This window comes from Limanda limanda, chromosome 10 (genome assembly GCF_963576545.1).
Source record: "Limanda limanda chromosome 10, fLimLim1.1, whole genome shotgun sequence".
In the NCBI taxonomy this organism is placed as follows: domain Eukaryota; kingdom Metazoa; phylum Chordata; class Actinopteri; order Pleuronectiformes; family Pleuronectidae; genus Limanda; species Limanda limanda.
Genome location: NC_083645.1, coordinates 7,026,648 through 7,047,913, shown reverse-complemented (window position 1 = coordinate 7,047,913; position 21,266 = coordinate 7,026,648). Strand labels below are relative to the sequence as shown.

Below are 21,266 nucleotides of genomic sequence, written 5' to 3'. Positions count from 1 at the left end.
GTGCGAGAGTGTGTGTATGAATGTATGTGTGTGTGTGTGTTGCTTTCCATGGGGGATATAGCCGGTAGATCGCTCGCAGCATCTCTAGTCCCACCGTCCCTGTAGATGTGAGTATGTGTAAGTGTGTGTGTGGTGTTCAGTAGATTGGGCTGCAGAGTGAATGGGCTCATTAGTGGTAGCAGAGTAACACATGGCCTGGGGCACACACAGACACAAGACACACACACTCTTTCTCGCTCGCTCTCTCTCTCTCTCACACACACATGCATGCTCACTCGCACACGGAGTCACACTCCAGACTTGCATGCTAATGCCCTCAGTCTGTGAACACAACGAGCTTCATTTATAAAAGATTCTTATATTCTTCTGCACCAGGCTGAGCTTTACAACACATTCAAAGCAAAAGACCAACTTATGAAAAATGTATCTCAGTGCCAAAATCAGCTGTTTACATGAATTCTATCCAATGTTCTGTGATGTTACAAACGCAACTTACATTTCTGCTAATGATTAATTAGATGACATGTTCCCCCAAGATGTTAACACTCAACAAGATGACAATAATGGGCAGCCCACGCATCACTGAATGATAAATGGGAAATTGTTTGATATTATGGAAATGGGATGTATTGCTTCTAGAAATGACAGGAGCGAAAAAAGTTATTATTGACGATTGTTCATGTGGTGTGTTTCCTGCCAATTAGATTAATCTTAGTCCAAATTACAAATCAGAGGGCGCAGGAGGGGATCGTACCTGATGTCATAATTAGTCAAATGAGATGATGGAAAAACAAGCAGACACACACTCCTCCAAAGGAAGCTGGAGTCACCAGTGATGATTAAACCTCATTAAATGAACACAACATAAGCCTTTAATTCTATTTCCACTGACATCACATCACCGTATAGGACATTTGCTCGCGAAAGGCCTTCAAATGTAAAGAAAAGAAAAAGAAAATCAGATTTCCACTCTACACTGTTAGCTAAATTTTTCAGACACTGACAGCAAAACAATGAAAGACAGTCTCCCAGCACACACAGCAGTAGCTGCTGCCTCAAGCTGTGGAGGAATGATTGACACTTTCAAATGAGAGGAGCAGAGGAACGATGCTTTCACTGAGGAATTTTTAAACATTTCTTTTCGCTGCTGTCATTGACCAACAGATGTGGTAATTTATCATTCAATCCATTTTAAATACCTCTCAGTGAGGTTAACCAGATGAACAACTGTTTGATATATATATTTTTTATATCATCTTCAGATATGGCTACCTTGACTTTTATATTATATTTATAATCAGGAGACTATCAGTATCTCAGCAATTCTGTATGTGAATATGCAGTATTTCTGTAGACGAGGGACAAGAGTTCGGGACTGGAAGATTCTAGTTTGACCAATCATGTTTGAGCAGGGTTTGGTTGCTCACAAGTAAATAGTTTGTGAGAGCAAAAGAGGTGAAACATATTGACAGAAATTAATCAGCTATTCATATTGCGTTAAAATGCAGACAGCAGTTAAGAGAGATTAGCCACAATGTTGTCTGGACCTCTACATCCACAAAAGATATCACTATTTCTGTTTGGTGAGGAGAGTCATTCCTCTTGTGTAATAAAATAAACTAGTTGGTATAGCGAACTGAAGAGAGAGTTTTGGCCCAGCTATGTGCTTTACACACTGTAAGAACAGCATCTCTGTGTCTCAGTAGTGTGTATGGCCTCTGTGTGCCTGTGTGCAGTCCAGACAACAGCTGGACATTCTCCTGATGAGTCAGCAGAAGGTAACGTGGGATCAGGGCATCAGTGAGCTCCTGCAGAGTCTGTGGTGGTACTTGGATACACCGATTCACTACATCCCTCAGGTGCTCAATTGGATTTAGGTCAGGGGAACATTGGGGTCATTCAATGGCATCAATACCTTCATCATCCAGGAGCTGCTGCCACACTCAGGCCACATGAGTCCGGGCATTGTCCTGCACCAGGAGGAACCCAGGACCCACTTCACCAGTGTAAGGTCTGACAATCGCTCTGAGGGTTTCATCCCAGTACCTAACAGGAGTCAGGGTACCGTTGGCTATGACATGGAGGTCTGTTTGACCCTCCAAGGATATGTCTCCCCAGACCATCACTCACCCACCACCAAACTGGTCAAGCTGGATGATGTAACAAGCATCATAACGTTACCACAGCGTCAGCAGACTCTTTCACGCCTTTCACATGTGCTCGATGTGAACCTACTCTCATCTGTGAATAGAACAGGGCGCCAGTGGCGGACCTGTCGGTTATAGGGATCTCCTGCGAACGTCAATCAAGCTGCACGGTGCTGGGCTGTGAGCACATGTCCCGCTAGAGGACGTCTGGCCCTCATGCTAACATCATGGAGTCTGTTTGTGACAGTTTGGTCAGAAACATGCAAACCAGTAGCCTGCTGGAGGTCATTTTGTACAACTCCGCCAGTGCTCCTCCTGTTCCTTCTCGCACAAAGAAGCAGAAACCGGTCCTTCTGCTGGCTTGATGCCCTTCTACGGCACTGTCCAGCTCTCCTCATGTAACGGCTGGTCTCCTGGTGTCTCCTCTGTGCGCTTGAGACTTTGCCAGGAGTCACAGCAAACCTTCTTGTGACTGCAGGTATGGATGTGGCATCCTGGAGGAGCTGGACTACCTGTTTAACCTGATTGGGATGAAAGTACTGACTCATGCTACCAGTAGTGACAAGGACACCAGCAGAACACAAGACTAGATAAGTATCAGTCAGGAAGGATAAGGAGAGAGAGCAGCTGTCTGTGGCCACCACATGCAAAACCATTCCCTGTTTGGGTATGTCTTGCTTTTGCCTCCATTGCACCTGCTATCACATTTATATCAATTTTTATGAGCAGTGTATATCCATCAATATCTTGTTCAAAAGTTATTATGGCCTAAAAAGTCAATCCTTGTCTCCAACTTCTTCTTCAGTCAGTGCTCGAGTCCAGGTCAACTCTTAAAATCAGGACCTGAGTTGGACTCGACTCAGAGTCCTGGACTAGAAGTACTATTATACTGGTTGATGTAGGACGAATTGGAAATAGGGATAACTCTCACAGAAAACACAAGCACCTCCAGTTTGGACTCATTATCAAGTTATCAAAAAACCCGAAAGAGAGCCAGTTAACTTCAATAACTCAAAGCAAAATTAAAGAAGAAGGTTGCACTCAAAGCAAATCAAAACAGCCAGGGCAAAGCTTTTAATATCAACAGCACGTCCCCATATGCTCACCATGCGCTCAGACTGAGGGTTAAATATTAGACCTGGTTAAGTCATAATGAGACTATATTTAGTAAAGAGAGGCCTGAGGAGAACTGACTCACTGACTTTCTGTCTTTATGTGTATATATATATATATATACCCTCAGTGAGAAACAGGATCTTGTGTGTTTAATCAACCCAGATGAACACAGGGACGTCCTGTTCACATTTATACACTAACGTACAAACAGTGAGTATAGAGGACATCTGCTGCCTCATTTGAAATGGTTCAGAGTTGAGCGTGAGCGCAAGCTGGTGACTGAGGTTATCAAGTGGGCACCTGCCATCACAGATGTTTCAGTGAATTACAGCCACTTTACCACCACAAGCCTTAACAGAGACTTTGGTGCAATAACCTTCAAAAAATGTTCTTCAAAACAAAATCTCCTTACTGGAAAAACTAAGCCAACATCAACGTTGCTTAACCTCTTCTTTTTTCCCATTTGAGGTGACATCTGTTCAAATGGCACAACTGTGCATCTCTACTGAGGGTTAGATCACAGGCTCTGGACAAACAGAAGATCATCCTCCGTCATATGGTTCAGGACAAAGAACATTTTATTCATAGCTTGTTTGGTTAATGTCAATGACTAAAGCACCTAGATTTCACTTACATTCTTCTGAGTCAACACAACATAAGAAACATGCACATCTTTGCTCCAGTCTGCTGCACACCAACAGAAATGCAGTGGAGATGAATAAAACAGAGTATGGCTATTTGTCTTACCTCAGGGCTGTGCCTCTTGCTTTGGGCTTGTCAGACACCTGTCAACACACACACAGACACACACACATGTTAAATATGAATATATTCAGTTTCAGCACAGTTCTATCATTGCACAAATTCCAGTAATGGAGGAATGCATGACTAAATTAAGACCTTTCTTTGAAGGAATAGAACATTTTACTGAGATGTTTCGCACTGTATGAAAGAAAAATAAAATGATGTGCAACACAAGGACACTCAACACCATAACAACTAATGAATGAAAGTGTGTGTTTTTGCGCGTTCGTTTTATATATTCTATGAAGATAATTATTTTAATGGACAGTGACAAGATGTGTCTAATATTAAAATATTCTTTGTTGGCATTGAATAAATTATACATCAACAATATATAATGTGATATATGAAACATAAAATGATTAAATTCTACAAAAACACAAACAGGAAGGGTATATAAAATGCGCAATATACTTGTTTTACCACAGTGCCACACATGTACTTACACTGCAGATGAGGTAAATACTACTGATACAGTTGAACGTGTAAATTGCAACAGTCCTTGTTTCTGTGAGTTCAAACGTTTGTACTTGGTGATGGTAAGAAAAGTACGGCCACTATCTCGGGAATACAAGGATAGGTTTATAATCTCAAGAAAAATAGGAAATTGTTGAATAAGTTTAGAAAACGTTTTGAATATTGCAGCATACATTTTATTATATATTTTGATAAATGTCATTATTATTGAGAAAAGACTTATAGAGACTTAAAGTATGACTGCTCCTCTGGTTTTTAAGAAAAGGAGGTTTTCTTGTCATCAAAATGAAAAAGTAGAAAATAACCTCTAATTTTTCTCTTCTTCTCTTCCTTTATCCCCTCCTTCATTTAGCTCTTCCCGTTGCTCCCTCGTCACCCCAACCTGTCTCTACTCCTTTGTTTATATTCATACTCTCCTCCGTTCAGCCAAAGAATGGGGTGATTAGGTTTGTCAGCGAAGCCTTTACTCCCCCCCCCCCCCGGGTTCTGTTCGCGTCCTCTTTTCCTCCCCTCTGTCAACTCAGAGTCAATTTTGTACATGACTACATCAATTAGAATAAAAAAAACAAACCCCAAAAAACCTGTAAACTCAATATCTGCAAATATCGGCCATTAATTCATCTTCAAGCACAGAATCCATTGTAATGAAATGCTTAAACAAAAGCACGACCTTTTCTCATCTCTGGCTTGTATTTTCTCTCTCTCTCTCTTTCCCTCTCCCTCTCCAGGAATAAGGTGATTAACTGGACCAGTGAAGTTTCTGATAGATCGATGCGTAGCTGCAGGCCAGAACAACAAACCTCCTCAGATCTTTGGCTTTGGGAGACTTGCAGGGCTCATGTAGAGGTTGTATGTGTGAATACATTTATCTCGCTGGTGGCTTTACTTGGATTTTAAATACAGAACAGCACAACCAGTATTTATTCACACAATCCCCTGTTACAACACGGCTGCGAGGATTGTTCCAGACAAACAGGACAAGCTCTTTTACCGAAGGCAGGACAATTCAAACCTTAAAGCTTTGGCGACATAAAGCACTCTGTATGATTTATGTTTATTTGCAAAATCTCCATATCCTCTTCTCCCTCTTTCTCATGGGGGTGCGAGACATCCCAGCTTTGCGCACCAGGCCTGGCGATACACTTCTAACGAGGCTTTAAACACCCCCGCTTCATCTCGAACGGGAACTGAACAATGAATTATTTGCTTGTCTACACAGTGTCGCTTTACGTGAGAGACTTTATGAAGCATTTCTAACACCTGAACACCGGGTTCAACAGCCTTACTTTCTGATGCAACTCTTGCGTGCAGCTTTCACTGCTGAAAACTGAAGCAGCTACTGGATTTTCATGCACTTGTGCAAAACAAAGGCGCTTCGTATGCCAAATTTGAGCATCTCTGAATCGGCTGTCCTTTGGATTTAATGCAGTGGTTTCAGCACTTTTTTTATACCCACTGACATCGGACTGCGCTCAGAAATGGCAGTCTGTAGAATTAATGTTTTAGAGCAACTCATTTATTATCAATCAGCAGTCATGCTCAATTAACACATTTTTTCTTTTACCAGAAGATGTGGGATTTCTCTATTTACCCAGGTGCCTTCAGGCCCATGTAGTAACGTTTACACATTCCATTTCCTCGGTAACCTCTTGGACCTATTGATCGCTGCCTTTCTGTAGCTCACACCTCTTGTTTGCTGGAGCTTGTGCTGACCATCCAGTTCGCTCTCACCATCTGTTACGAGTTATCTCTGTTTCAAGGTCAATTAGTAGCCTCAGCACTTTGCAGGTTATTTTTTTCTGCTGCACTTCTGCAGAAGACTGTGAACAACCTCATGTGCTCTGTAACACATGATCTGACTGTGTGTGTATCACAGCTGCCAAACTAGTGGACACAACCTGAGTCAAGACACAACAATAGACTTGTCATTGACAAAGCAATACAAACCGCTGGGAAAGCCGGTGATTATATAGACAGAATAAAGTAAACTGAGAGGAAAATACCACAGTAAAAATAAATAAGCATCATTATTCTGAAAAGTCAGGTTTGAGTTTTTTTAATTAAAGTTGGGCAACATGAAGTGTTTCGACCCTTGTTATAGTGTCCTTGTCTTCCCTACACTTTTCAAGGTTTCATTTATTTATAAAACAGCGCTGACACTGTATTTAAACCAACACAAACTATGATTTGAGGTCACTTTAAAACGACTGTATATGCTTCAGATGCTTAGTGGTTAAGTTGCCATTGAACTGACAAACAAAATAAATCTACCTCATTCGCTTCCACACCAGCAAACGTGTTCAGTCGAGCGGGATTCTCCACGATTTAACTTTACATTAAAAAATTATGTTTTAATTTTGAAAACAATCAAAATTTTAACACAAACCATTGTTTTGATTATTAAGCAACTGCCATCCAATGGTTGTTTTCAGTGTGTTTACAGGGACAGCAATATTTGTATTATTATTCTGAATAGGATATTACTTATAATGTAGACAGCATGAGTTTGGTTAGAATATTCCTTCCAACTTCCTGTTTACATGTTACAGAGCAGAGTCTGATCATGACTCAATATTACGTCCTACTACGTATTTACACTGGAACCCAAAGCATGCATGAGATTCACAGGAAAAGATTTAATCCCCTTTCTTTTATATCAGTGTTTACTGTTCACACTGCTCATTACACTGCATCATCAATTACTGCTACTTTAAATCAAACCCTTCCCACTGCTGCTACTCCACAGGTGTTCCGCTGGTGAAAGGTGTTTGGACCCTGTGTTGTTATCTCTGCAAAGGAGGAAATGTTTTCACCCCTGTCCCTTGGTTGGTTGGTTTGTTAACAGGATCTCACAAAATCCAATAAAAGGTTTTCCACAAAACGTGGTGGAGAGATGGGGTATGGGCAGAGAAATAACCCATTACATTTTGGCACAGATCCAGACAAAGGGGCAGATTAGGACATTTAAATTGCTTTCTTACATTACATGGGTATTTTGATATTTTCACCAATATCCTACAGAATAATGTAAAGATCTAGATGAAAACATCCGGCATAATAAGGTATCTGATATCTAGTCTGTGAACTTTGGTGGGGCTTGTTGGAGGACTGTGCAGTGGTATGCAGTCTTCTGAGTGTCATTAGTTTGGAATTATGTTTGCTTGCGTGCAGTTGTCTTCTTCAAGGCATTTAGATTGTGCACTATGATTTTTTTGTTGCAATAGAGCAACAAATCTATTTATTACATATTCTATCTCATGCATGCTTTAGATATTGTTCTATAGTGGCAACTAGTGGTCAAAATAATCCACAGGGTACCTTTAACTAGACTACTACTGTACCCCAGCCTAATATTTTAAATAAGGTATACAGTACATGTAGTGCACATGTATGGAAACATTTCAGCAAACCGTCCTAAAAATGCTCACAGCTGACTGGGCCACAGAGATCAGGAGACGTGACCATGTTCCCCCAGAGTGTGGGACATTTTTTACCAGCTGCAACTCTACTTTCATATAAAGACAGAGCTTTTAAGCTTGACTTTGCTCTGACCAAGGTGATCTGTCATCAGAGAGCAGAGAGGAGAAGGCAGCGAGATAGAGAGACAAAGGACAGTGCTGCAGCAGTAATTGGGTTGCTGTTTTTCTGTCAGTTTCTAAAGTCATTAGGAACATCTCCCTCTTTCCTGCTATCTCTCGTTTCCTCTCCTCTTTTCCCCTCTCTCCTCCATCCCTCTTTCCTCTGCTCCTTCTTTCAATTCCCTCCTCTCCTACGTCTCTTTGCTCTGTGCCAAAAACATATTCATCATACTCTTCTGCTGCCCTCACAGCACTGTGCCACAGCATACTAATGACAGTGTGTGTCTGTGTGCGTGTCTGTGTGTGTGTGTGTGTGAGAGAGAGAGAGACAGCAAGAGAGTGTTATATATATAGAGAGAGAGAGGCTGTCAGCATGTGTTTATGTGTTTGCTGGCATCAATGCTTGTGAGGAGGCCATAAGTCTGCTTGCGTACACTCTATATGCTTACATATGTATACGGGTGCATGTGTGTAATGCATTCTCAACACGTCTGTGTATTAGATTATGAATGTGTGTGTGTGTGTTGTTGTGCTTTACTTCAGGCTATAAAAGCTTGATAATGCACCATGCAGTCATTTGCTATAAGCCTGTTAACGGCGTACACGGAGCAAAATGCCACTGAATCCACGTCTGTTCTCATCTCTCTCTCACCATCTCTTTGTCCCTCGCTCTGTCTTCTTGTTTTTATCTCCCTTTATCTTTGCATCATGTCTGCGTTATCACTCTGTCTCGTCTGTCTCTGTATTTCACGTTTCCTCTTTGTCCCACTCACGTCTTTTTTTCCATCTCACTTTGCTCCCTGTTTATTTTAATCTCACTCCAGCTCTGTCTTGCACGGTCATACGAGAAGAAGGACATGGACAGTGAGGTGAAAATACAGAGAGAGAATGTGGTCGTGAAACACACTTATAAACACAGAAGAGACGCAGTGAAAAATAAGTTGTTATCGTTATAACAATTTATATTGACTTTTTTGGGCAATATTGCCCTTGACCTGCTCTACTTAAGTCTATTTAAACTCTAGGGCAAATATAACATGTATCCAGTGAAATATGAGTTGTGGCAACCAGCCATCCCATCATATAGAGCTGTGTTTGACTGTGTTTGACTACTGATTTTAAGGAGCAGAGGGACACTGGAATATCAGTTGTTTTAACCTGACTCGCACCAAAGATTAAAATTTGGTCAAACCCCACCTCTATAGTAGACTTTTAAACCTATTTTTTAAAAGTAGCTTTAAAATTGTTAGTAATGAGGATGTACTTGATTTGATTTGCACAGTGCAGTGACGGAGCTGGAGATGATGCACAATATTAAGCAAAAATGTTAATGTAATCTGTGTCACAAAACCATCATGAATAATATAGCTTGTATTTTTGTAGCCTAGCTTATCCCCTCTATTATTGAGGAAACTGGCACTAAATAAATATATTAAGCAGGGCATTCAGATTGTGAGCAAACCCACCGGTTGCCAGATTAACTATATTTTTTTGAATTAGGTCGAAGCTGAACCTGAGAGTCTGTCTAGTTGTTTATAACGATTTGTTCAATGTTTTTCATTGTTTCCAGCCTCTCTGGTCATCTGACTGCTTGTGGTTGCTGGAGTTATTTTTAGCAATGTCCCCACGTTTCCACCTCCCTTCAGTGACCACAGTGTAATGGAAGTGAGCTTTTACTGTGATGTGAGGGATTCCCATGGGGGTGTTGTTACAAGAGGCCTCCAAAATAAATCCTTGAGATGTGATTTGACGACTCTGAAGTAGTCATCTACTCTACTACTAAATGTGTAAGTTAGACCTCAAACACTTTCTGTGACGATGCAAAAAAAGTTTTGACTATCTGCTCCTAAAACAATGTGACCTTGCTCTGCTTTAAACTCTGCTTCCACAGTCAGCTGTGGCTTTATATGATGGGCAAGGCTGCATAGTCCCCAAAATCTGTCTGATTTTATTAATGTATACATCCTCTAATTTTGACGAGTCATCAAAAATGTCTTCAGGACCTCTAACTACAGTTTTACCGGATATGAACATTTTTGAAATGAATGAAACACTGGAAATGTTCTCATGTCATTGTGTCTCCGAGGAGGGATAAAGTTATTGTGATCCAATGGGAAAAAGAGGAAAAAAAAATCCTTTCTGACAGAGAAGTGAGATACGGGGAGAAAAGACAAAGACAAATGAAGTGTATCCTATTTCATCCTGTCTATTCATCCTAATACAAAGTGTAATTATATTTAAGTACTATGATTAAGGAAGCCACTTGCTATAATTCTGAATGCACACTGAATATCTGTAATTAACAGATCTACTTTCAGCCTAATTATAATAACTAAAACCACTACAAATGACCTGCCATAATTATAATATCTGCCATCATAGTAATTATAAAATCTGAAGGCCAGTTAAAAGAGAATGAGAGGAATTGCTATCTTTTCATTAACAGAAAATATCTCATGGACTCTTTGATGAGCACTGATATCAGTCTGCACAGTGGGGGAGGGGGGGCTGCACGACCCCCAACAACTGCTTTGAACTCGTCTCTGGCATCATTAGTGCGTGATGATGATTAGAGTAGAGAGGGGGCCACCATGACAGTTTTCATACTGAGAAACAAGACGAGAAGAGCGGCACAACTGTTCAGCTCATACGCACTGATCCCCAAAGTGACAAAGTCACACTATGGACCCAGCGGTAAAGTGGCTGAAACCCCATTATCCTCAGATCAGTATGTAGCATGTGAGGCCTTACAAAGATTAACAATTTTATATGTAATTTACTGGTGTTTATTAGCCACATATTGAATAATTATAAACAATTATCATTTGTTTGTGTTAACTAGTGCAATCAGTTTAGTAAAATAAATTATTTATTAAATTAGCATTCACATCCTGCACTGCCAAACTTAACACTTTCTATTAATCACCCAACTACAGACACAAAATAAGTAGAAAATGAGACACAAAGAGATTAGGCAACAGACAAAGAGATAGGGATACAACGCACACGGACATACAAAACGACAAAATGACAAAAAAAAGCTGGTCACCATTTTAACAGGTCAAGAAATCTTAAAGCTCTCAAAGTAAAGGTAAATGTAAAATAAAAGTTCCATCTGTTGAGGAAGATGGTGTGATCCAAGTGAAAGCTCCAAAGGTTGGTAAATGGACCCTATGGTGAGATTAGTTTCTTAGCTTTAGTTTAAGAATAAATATTTATGAAGTTTAATAATTTGTATAGTTCATCTTCAGTAATTTATTTGAATAGCTTTTTATCGATTAGGTAACTGATTGTAACTAAAGTCTGTAGAAGTTTATAGTTGTTTTGGTGTCATAGACAATGTATCATCTTTCCATGATGTAGATCAGACCAGTTGTCCATATGTGATGATGTATTTATGTTTGACAGATGAGTGGAAACACTTTGATCAGCAGCTCTAAGTCCTTACATGGTCACAGTATCGTTAAGCAGAATAATTAGTATCAACTGTCATCAACCAGCACCTAGCAACTAATAAAAAACTATTATTTTAAACCTCGTGTTCTTTCCAAGAGGGCACAGTCAAGTACAGCTCCTTCGTGAGAAAAACACATTTATGGGAACGTACCAGGGTGACTGCTGCAAAGTTTACACTTCAACCTGCTTGTGTAAACTCACAGCTCCACAAGATAGTACTTGGAACTAACAGGTTGTTGAAAAGCACTTGTAAGAAAGAGAAACTCTTTTCCTTATTATTTACACAGTGAAACTTGAGCTAAAGTCACTGAAACGACGAAAAGACGAAGCGTCGTTTGCATTTGTCTGATAGTTAACAGGATTACACAACAACTACAGTACAGATAACCCTGCAACCTTGTGGAAGGATGTTGTATGTGTTTGAAATATTGAAATATGATGCAGATCTGGATAAGGGGGAGGATAGAGAGATATTTTCCAGGCTAGTGCACAGTTTGGTAATAAAAATAAAGATCTATTGCATTTACAACCTGTACGGCCTTGGTGGAGGTATGAACTTTTTGAGTGCCACTCTTTTCGTAAACTCTTCACGTTCACATTGGTGATGCCTCTTCACCTCAGATATGTTGCTGACTTGTGTAAAAGCTGAGTAAAAGTGACTGCGAGTAAATGTTTGCTGTTGTTGCACATTATCACTTGTCGCCTGTTGTAGCTTCTGCCAGTTTCAGCCTCAAAGAATAAAGTAAATGTGGTGAGAAATGTCTGTGGAAAAACCTTAATTCAACGTCAACCAGCCCTGGGTGTTCCGAGAAAGAAAGCGTGCGATAGATTCACATTTAACACTAATAAGCGACTCCAATGGAGACCGATGGGGGTACGGAGAAACAGCCGGAACTGAAGGGGTTAAATATTTAATGGAGATGGCGCCCATATAACAGCTGATTGAGAGTGATTGGATGCATGGATCAACTGATGAGGGAGTAAATGAGAAAAGGGATGAATGGTGAGTGGAAGCTTTCAGAAACATAGGTTCAATTGATTACCGGACATGAACGATTCACACATGTGAAATTGATCTAATGTATGATGATTGAGGGACGCCGTGGAGGAAGCGCTGGAGGGAGAGATGATGCGCATACATAAAACCACAGTGAATGGAGAGATGGACTGAAGCTCACCTGTTGTTCGGCCTCTTCCTCGTCGCTGCTGATCTTCAGGTCGTCCTCCAGCATCCTGCACAGAGACAGAGGGACACGTGTTACCGCTGCCGTGACCCTATGTCTGCTTGGATTAGTTCGCATACGGCAAGTGGTGATCTGTAATTCCCTTTGAAGAACCTTTCTGGCAAACAGATTAATTACACAGCAAAAGCAGCGTTGGTATTTCACGTCGGGGGAACAAGGCAGGGGACAGTGGATGGGACATTAGCGCTGAATACCAGATGTTCCCTGTTGAGTTTGGAGAAGGTTTCCAGATAGTTTTTTCACCTGGAAGTTTTCTGTCCAACAACCGCTGACCTGCCTCCAGGAATTCCTCTGAAACAACGACGGACATGCTCGGCTAAAATCAATCTCCTGGGCTGTACGTGGACATTTTTTACGGGCTTCTACCCGGAACTGGGGGCCTCTATTAGTCATGTTTGTTTTACTCTCCCAAAGCTAGAGATCAAATTCCAACAATATAGATGTACATACGCGATGAAAAAGATGAACAAGACACAGTCGATAGCGTGACCTCGCTCAGAGCATCACCTGCTCTTTACCGCACAAATTATTCAGTATTTATGTGCAGTGCATTCTCAGGTTCCTGTGTTTTATTGCTTTATATAAACCTTCCGCACAAACTACTGTTATTTTAAGCTTGTACTGCTATTGTTATGACAGAAGAACCCCCTAAAGGGAATTTTACTGCCTCACCAACAACTCTTGTCAGTGCTTGCACCGCAAGAAAAAAAAAACACTCCCCGGTGTCGTGGTGTTTTCATCTGGGACCATATGAGTCTTGAATAACTGAAGCACAATAAGAAAAAGCTTTGCAGATAAGGGGCACAGTGCAGCACGCGGCGATGATAGATATGTTTGAATGAATGAATAATGGATTCATATTTTATTTCATAAGAAGGGGACAGATGGAGAGGACGAGATAGTGAGCGAGATGAGAGATGATAATGATGGGGTAGAGAAGACAGAAGGGGAAAGAGAGAGAGAGACTGGAAGGGAAGCGTGGCGGGGGGAGGACTAAAATGCAGCGGAGAGAATAAGCATCTATGAAGACAGACGCAGTCAGATACAAATGAGTTATGGACTAATGCATGAATGACACGCAGAGCTTTGAAAGCATCACAGCTCGACAAGGTGCACCTGCTCTTCTTTGACTTTATGAAATGGAGACATTATTTCTTTATGCAGACGTTTGTCTGGGGCAAGGCTCATGTTTTGCGAAGCCAAAACCACACTCAGCTAATGACTATTTGCTCAATGCTGCTTCAGACGCAACTCAGACTGCAAAACAAAACGAACACACAAATCTTTCTCTGCTGGACAAACATAGCTGTTGCCAATGTTCTGTGTTATTGTTCACAATCGAGACTGAAATCCAAACTAAAATATTTAGACCTGCACACTGCTGTGTCTCTTTCTGCTTCTTGTCTCGATGTATTAAGTCTATACGATCCTCTTATTTGTCACATGTCTTTACTCAAATTTGGTGCTAAATGATCAGTGCTGCACTGCTTCTGCAAGACCACCTTTAGGCAGTGGGGCCCAATGAGAGTGTTGGGACCCCAATAAGGGGCTGCAGGGCCAGTCCATGGTTCAGATGATTAGAAGAACGGAAAAGCAGATCAAATACAAAAAAATACTGCTGCACCAAATTCTATACATTTTTTCAGCTGTTTGTTTGATCTTCACTTCTAAAATTGCTCAAACAAATCAGGGGGGGGAAATCACAGTTATTGAACTGGGTTTGGCCAGAATACATGTGCAGCTGGTTATTATGGGTTGAAACAGACAATATTTTCTTTTAAGAATTTATCACAAGCCAAAAACATTAGAGTCACTATGGTTGTAAAAACCATGCACTTGCCCACCAGATGTGTATTATTCAACCAATCATAATTCACATTACATTATTAAATGACATGCACTTGACAGAAGTTTTTGTCTGAAGTGACTTAAAACAAGTGGATTTAAACTCAAGCTATTTTTAGAGGAGACATTATGATTTTATTTTGTATATAGGTTTTTATGTGTTTATAAAGTTCTGCAAAGTCACAAAGCGAAAAGCGCAGGAGTGAGCTCCTCTTCCCAAGAAATATAATAAATAATATGGCTCCTCTAATGTTTACCACAACCATACTTGCTATTGCCATAATGTCTTTGTCTGACTTGACACCTGTGGCTTGATGGCAACAAGACATCAGAGTTAACAGGTTTTGTCTGAATTCTTTGCAAACTGGGTCACATGGGGAACTGATCCCACAACCCTGGCAGTGTCAGTGTCTTGCTCTAGTTAGACCAACATGTGAACCAAGTTCAGCAGTACCGTAAGGATCACTTTATCATAGAACACCTCTGGGCTGTTCATCGGCAGGTCAGTCAACCACAGGGCACACTGACAAAGCTCAAAAGCTGGCTCATCAAGTGGAGAGTCTTACTCACTTATTTCGCTCGGTTACATACATGCGGCTGTCAGAACATTATGCACTGGATCAGGGCGTAATAAACCTCATGGAGCAAAGGGATTCTCTCCATTCTCTGCTCTAATGAAAACATTTCTCTCAGATTAATTCCTAATGTGCCATCAAGGTGCAGAGCCTGTTTGAGAGGGATTACAGCTGGATGAGTTTTCTGTAATGGTCAGACATGGTAAACATCCAACAAAAAAATATAGCAATTAGCTTAAATTGGACAATTACTCTTGAATAAGGCGATGTTGGCCTATTCATTATCCTAAACATTTTACGCTGTTGAGCATCACAGTAAAATCCGAGAGCAGTCTAATGGCTGCAGTAAACCAGGCATTGTTTGTAACCAATAACAATTATTTCACCCTAATAAACAAAGCGGCATTAATGCTTGAATTCCCGATGGGAAGAAAAAAAAACGACACCTCAGGGTATACAATGGTAATCAAAGGAAATAGACGTATCAGCTTGGTAAGCAAAATAGAGTAATAAGCCACAAAAAGCACAACAGCTCCACCAAACATCATCGTAATGGAGATATAATTAAATAGGAAATGAGAGTTTACGTGTCGACCTGAAAGTTTAATCAAACCATCCAGATGAATAAATGCAAACTAAAGACTGCCTCAACTTTTTCCTCAGTTGCAGGAGTTTTGCATCACATGTGGGTCCATCAAGGCTTTATTTCATTTTCAAAAGCCCATTGCTGACACTGTTCATGCCACATTCCTATAATTACCTTTCATAAAATATAAATAATTCATTATATGACATACTTTTTACACTGCAAAACACAACTCAAAATAAACATAAAATAGGTGGTAATAATTAGGGATGAAATACAAAACAAAGAAGGCCGAAATCTAATCCTTGGTTAATGTGTCATTACAGGTAGTAAGACCTGAGTCGCCGGGTTGCCTATTGAACAGATTTTTAGGGATAATATGACAATGGAGAGAGAAAGACAATCCTCATCCCCACTTTATCTCAACCCTCTTTTAACCAATTAAAAAGGATTAGCATAATGCGAATCAACATGTGAGGTATTTTTCAAAATTAGCAGATGCCTCTTGTAAACATCAATGAATGAGTCAGAGGAGCCTTAGCCTAAACGTCTTTTCTTCTGGATCTATTGATGTCATTGGCGAAAGGGGGTTAACCTGCGCTAAACGTTTGAATGATCCAGTGTAGACAAGAACAATCAGATCCTTTGTGTATTAGTTCAAATAGATTGTGTTTGTTCATATTTGTAACTCAAAGTTCTCACCAAATCGAGGACAAATGCATAGTAATACGTCCAAAGTTTTCACTTACTTTTGCTACTGTATGATTTCAAACTGTCAATCTCTAGAACTAAATTATTAATCTTGTTGCAGCCAAACAGAGCATAAATCAGGGTCTTGAGCCGGAAGCCAAGTTTTTCGGCCTTTCCAATCTCATCCCGCTATGAATCCTGCTGTAAAGCTCAGTCAGTTGAGTGGGCTGCAGCCCGAGATGTTGCAATGTGCTCCTGGCTCACGTTAAATTAATGTAGCTGCACTTTCCTGCTCTGATCCGTGCAATCTTTTTTTCCTACTACCAGCTGTGAATTTCATCCAAGAATCCAAGCTTAATTTCACCTGGAGGAAAATGCGGCGGCAGCAGCTGGTCAGTGATTCTCTGTTTGTGTGTGTGTGTGCGTGTGTGCGTGTGTGCATGTGTGTGTGTGTGTGTGTGTGTGTGTGTGTGTGTGCTTCAGAGGGAGAAAAAGATACTTACGACTTCTGTGGTGCAGTTGGTGGTTTAACAGCAGGCTTGTTAGCTGATACACTACATCGCTCTACAACACAAGAGAGGACATCCAAGCATCACTGTTATGCATGTGTGCATGTATGCATGTCTGTGTGCGTGTGTGTGTGTGTGCCTTGATTAGTGTTTGACAAGGAGCCAGACTCAAATCACTGATCATGAAAACACTTAGTAATACACATCGTGTTATGTGGTTTCATGATCTCAGTTCTGATCTTAGATGACCATAACATGTTCTTCCATTGGCAGATGGAATATTCACATATAAACATTCATAGGACTTAGAGGCCACTGAAAAAAACCTACCTATTATATTTTTTAATCATTTGAATTCCTATTAATTCCATATAAATGCATATAATAAAAATGACAATTTAAGTAAACATGTAAATATTGCAATTCATAATTACAAGTGTGGTTAATATTGTTTATTTTAAATTTGTAAATATTTTCTTTTATTTGCTTTCTGATTGTAACCTATGACAAGAATCATTAAAATTGTATATAAATAATACTTTCTTTTCCTCCCCCTTTCCTTATTGTTTTTGTTACAATACACATTATATACACACATTATATACTCACCACTAAAGTGTGAGCTCAGTAATAAATGGTCTAATTAGGAATTGCTAAAATAGTATTTATTATATTTGAGTTTCTATGGTCTTTGAGATTGTGTTTTCTTATAACAACCAGTCAATCGATCAAAATCCAGTTTGTGTGATTATTTAACATAAATACAAAAGCTAAGATTTACAGACTCCCATCCTCCTGTGGCTGTGATTTTAATAGAACATCAGCTGCTTTTCTCACATCTCTTCTGGGTGGTGCTGCCTTAATACCCTCCCCACTGTTAATTATCACAGAGCTGGGGTGTGTGTGTGAGTGTGTGTGTGTGTGTGTGTGTGTGTGTGTGTGTGTGTGTGTGTGTGTGTGTGTGTGTGTGTGTGTGTGTGTGTGTGTGTGTGTGTGTGTGTGTGTGTGTGTGTGTGTGTGTGTGTATGTGTGTGTGAGAGTTGATGCTGGGAAACTTACTCTGGGAGTTGTAGCCTGAGGTCACATGCTGTGACTCCTGGTGAGCGGGAGAGAGAAAGCCAGAGGGAAAAGTGGATGAATAAACCAACAGATGTCATTATTGATTTCACCGCTGTACGACGGTGCTATTACACAGAATTCAGATCTTCTCATCTCACGGCGCCCACACTCCACCTCATTCTTTAAACTCAGTGGCAGGATTAGTGTGGCGCTGGGGGCTGAGCGCCTAATGCACTAACAGCTGGGTCAGATTTACCGCCTCTGTGTTTGGATTGTTTTTCCTTTTGACATCACCACCAATTAAGTGTTTCCCATAAGATAAATAAAAGCATGTCATGAAAGCACGCGGCAGATATGGCTGTCATTTCAGAGATAAATGTAGAGTATAACATTTATGTTGGTTTTAATGTGACATATATTCCTTCTATTTACATCGCGAGGTGTCATAAACCTTTTTTGTGGGAGTAGTTGAAACTTTTCCATCATCAGTCTTCTGAAGTGGCAGTTCTTTAGTCCCTGTTTTTCATTTTTCTCTCTCCTTGTTAATTACTGTTGTCATTTCTGTACTTTACTTCTCAAACACCTCCTGTCAAACAAACCGTGGGTGGTAATGCATTTCTTTAAAATTACTCTTGATGAAGTTTGGCTTTCTGTAAGTGACATCTTCCAGTTTGTTTTTTAATTATTTACAGCCAAAGGGGTTTTTCTCTGCTACCAGAGCCGAAGTGTTATTGATAAGACTTGGAAAAGCTTTTGTCATCTCAGTGTTGATTGCAAATGTCTTTAAGGAGATGCTCCAGAGCAGCCAAACAAAAGTTTTAAAAAAGGCTCACACTATGGTGAAATAGTTGCTATGATCAGTGGATTCAGATATGAAGGAATAACAGAGTTCCAGAAACAATATATATTCATAGTCTTTCCCACAGCCAAGCCAAAAGTACTAAGATAAATTCAAATCAGGTTGTTTTTAGTTTTCAGTCCACGTTGGTCCTGTTTTTAGTTTTATTAGAGTAGACTAATATCTGTATAGTTAAGATAAAGTGTATGCATGCTGCCAAAACATTGCTTTTAAAAGAAAAACAAATTGAAACCATGACAGAAGCAGCATTGAAAACCTTCAGCCCATTATTTTTATGTATTTAAGACCTATAATTCAGATTTTTTTTCAAGTTCAGACCCTGCAAAAACCCTGTTATTAACGTAGGTGCAGGATCCAATTTCATTTCACCTCCTGCCTCACACTCAGTTATCAGGAGTGGGGCACCAGTTAATAATAATACTACGGTAAACACTGGACAACAGTACGTCCACATCTGCGCAGCTTGAGACGCACAGTGAGGAGGTGAAATCAACATATGCTCATGAATTAACATTGACATTTCATTGGCTGTTGAATGCACCACTGTGCAGAATGAGGCAAGAATGAGGTAATCTGATTGGATCACAGCAATCACTGTGCGAGTGATTTTATGAATCAGATCTCATCAGCAAAATGAATATTTACAATGACAGAACGCAGTTAGTTTTATGGTGAGCCGCCAATACGCGTAGGAGTTGAAGTGAAGATTTCTCAACTGTTTCACATCTTTTTCCACTCATCACTGACTCATGCACAAATAAAGATTTAGTCAGAGCACGGGTAGAAAACATAACAACAACATTTGAGAAAGCAAACATTACCACGCTTTAAATCCCACATATATTCCGCTATTAAAGAGGAGAGGGAACTTATTGTTTTGTGAATTAAGGGTGTTTGGAATGGGACAGAGAGAGTGTTTGCACTTACCTTGTTTGGGATGGGGAACTTTGTCTGATCAGCCTTCCCAGGAGTGTGTATGGCTGTGAGAGGAGGAGGCCAGGAATGTGTCATCTCCTGAAAACACACAACACATTTTCCACATTATATTACATTTATTCAATTAATTAATGACAATTTTCTGGCTCAAACAAAATAAAGCACATAACTCTCACTAAATGTATAGGATTTGCTGTCATGTGGTAAGTAACTGGTGAATTACAGAGCATTGGAGCTGAAATGTACTGTTTATGCAACAGTTTAGATGCAGACTAGTCGAGTCAGCATTCAATCAACGTTGTGCAGAGGAATTCCCAACGGAGTGGACTTTAATATAACTTATAGAATAAACTGAAAGATGTATGGGGCGTTGGTTGCACACCAGGGATCAGAGCTTTCAGAGTGAACTAAACGCAGAGTTGGTGAATTACCCACAAAAAGCTGACTCCAGTCGGTTGCATTACAACCAAGCAGCAGCAGGAGAAGGAGCAGCTTCCTCTGTCAGGTATTCTAATCAGACAGTCGCATACACACACACACAAACACACACACACACACAGACGCACACAAACACACAACATACACACACTTATCTCATCTTCACAGGTGTCTATCAAATATTTGTAAAATATAATGTATCATAATCTATCTTAACTATATTATCTATCTTAGTTTTCGAATCACTTGATTATTAATATTAGTCATTGCTATAAATGTTCTGATTTAATCTGTTTCATACACTCATACAACAGGTTATTAGGTCAAAAGACTTGAAAGGTCACTGCCATCACAATTTCCCATCATACGTCTCTTCACCCCCTCTGGAGAGGATGACTCATAGTCATCGGATGACTCATGTTTCCGTGTGCTTGCCTGTGTGTAAGGAGGTGTGTGCGTGTGAGTGGGAGTGTGTATAAGTCATTAAAGTTTTAGTACGGGTCTATGTGTGTGTCTTAAGTTTTCTCTCTCTACAATTTTAACGCTCTTGGCCTGAAGTCACACGGCGCGTTGCTGGGCAACTCTGCTCTGACATCATCACATCTCTCCTGGAAGAGTTTCTCACTGTTTTGACAGGCGGTACTCCAGATGGTGTGTGTATCCGTGCATGTATTTGAATATGTGTCTGTGTGTATGTGTGTCTACAAATGTGTTACTACTGCCATTGTATGATTAACTCAGTCTATCACAATGAAACAGATCCACATGTCACCGTTATTATGGTCTAGTTATATTATCCATTATCTAGCATCTATTGTACCACAATAAATAATAAATTCCAGTGTGTAGGTTTAATGATGCTTGATTAGCATCATCAATAATAATAACATAATGATCATAATCATGTTTTCATTACTTTATAATCACCTGACACTATCTGAATGGTT

At 40.1% G+C, this 21,266-nt stretch overlaps 1 protein-coding gene across 1 annotated transcript in view; it reads right to left on the bottom strand.

The window, feature by feature from the left end:
• Positions 1-21,266, bottom strand: part of aff2 (AF4/FMR2 family, member 2) — a 139,946-nt gene that overhangs the window by 38,847 nt on the left and 79,833 nt on the right. The window contains exons 6-10 of the mRNA XM_061079984.1: positions 19,873-19,959; positions 18,087-18,123; positions 17,022-17,082; positions 12,757-12,811; positions 4,011-4,048 (exon numbers count right to left, since the gene is read on the bottom strand). Of these exons, the coding sequence (XP_060935967.1) occupies positions 4,011-4,048; positions 12,757-12,811; positions 17,022-17,082; positions 18,087-18,123; positions 19,873-19,959 (278 nt within the window). The remainder of the gene's footprint in view (positions 1-4,010; positions 4,049-12,756; positions 12,812-17,021; positions 17,083-18,086; positions 18,124-19,872; positions 19,960-21,266) is intronic.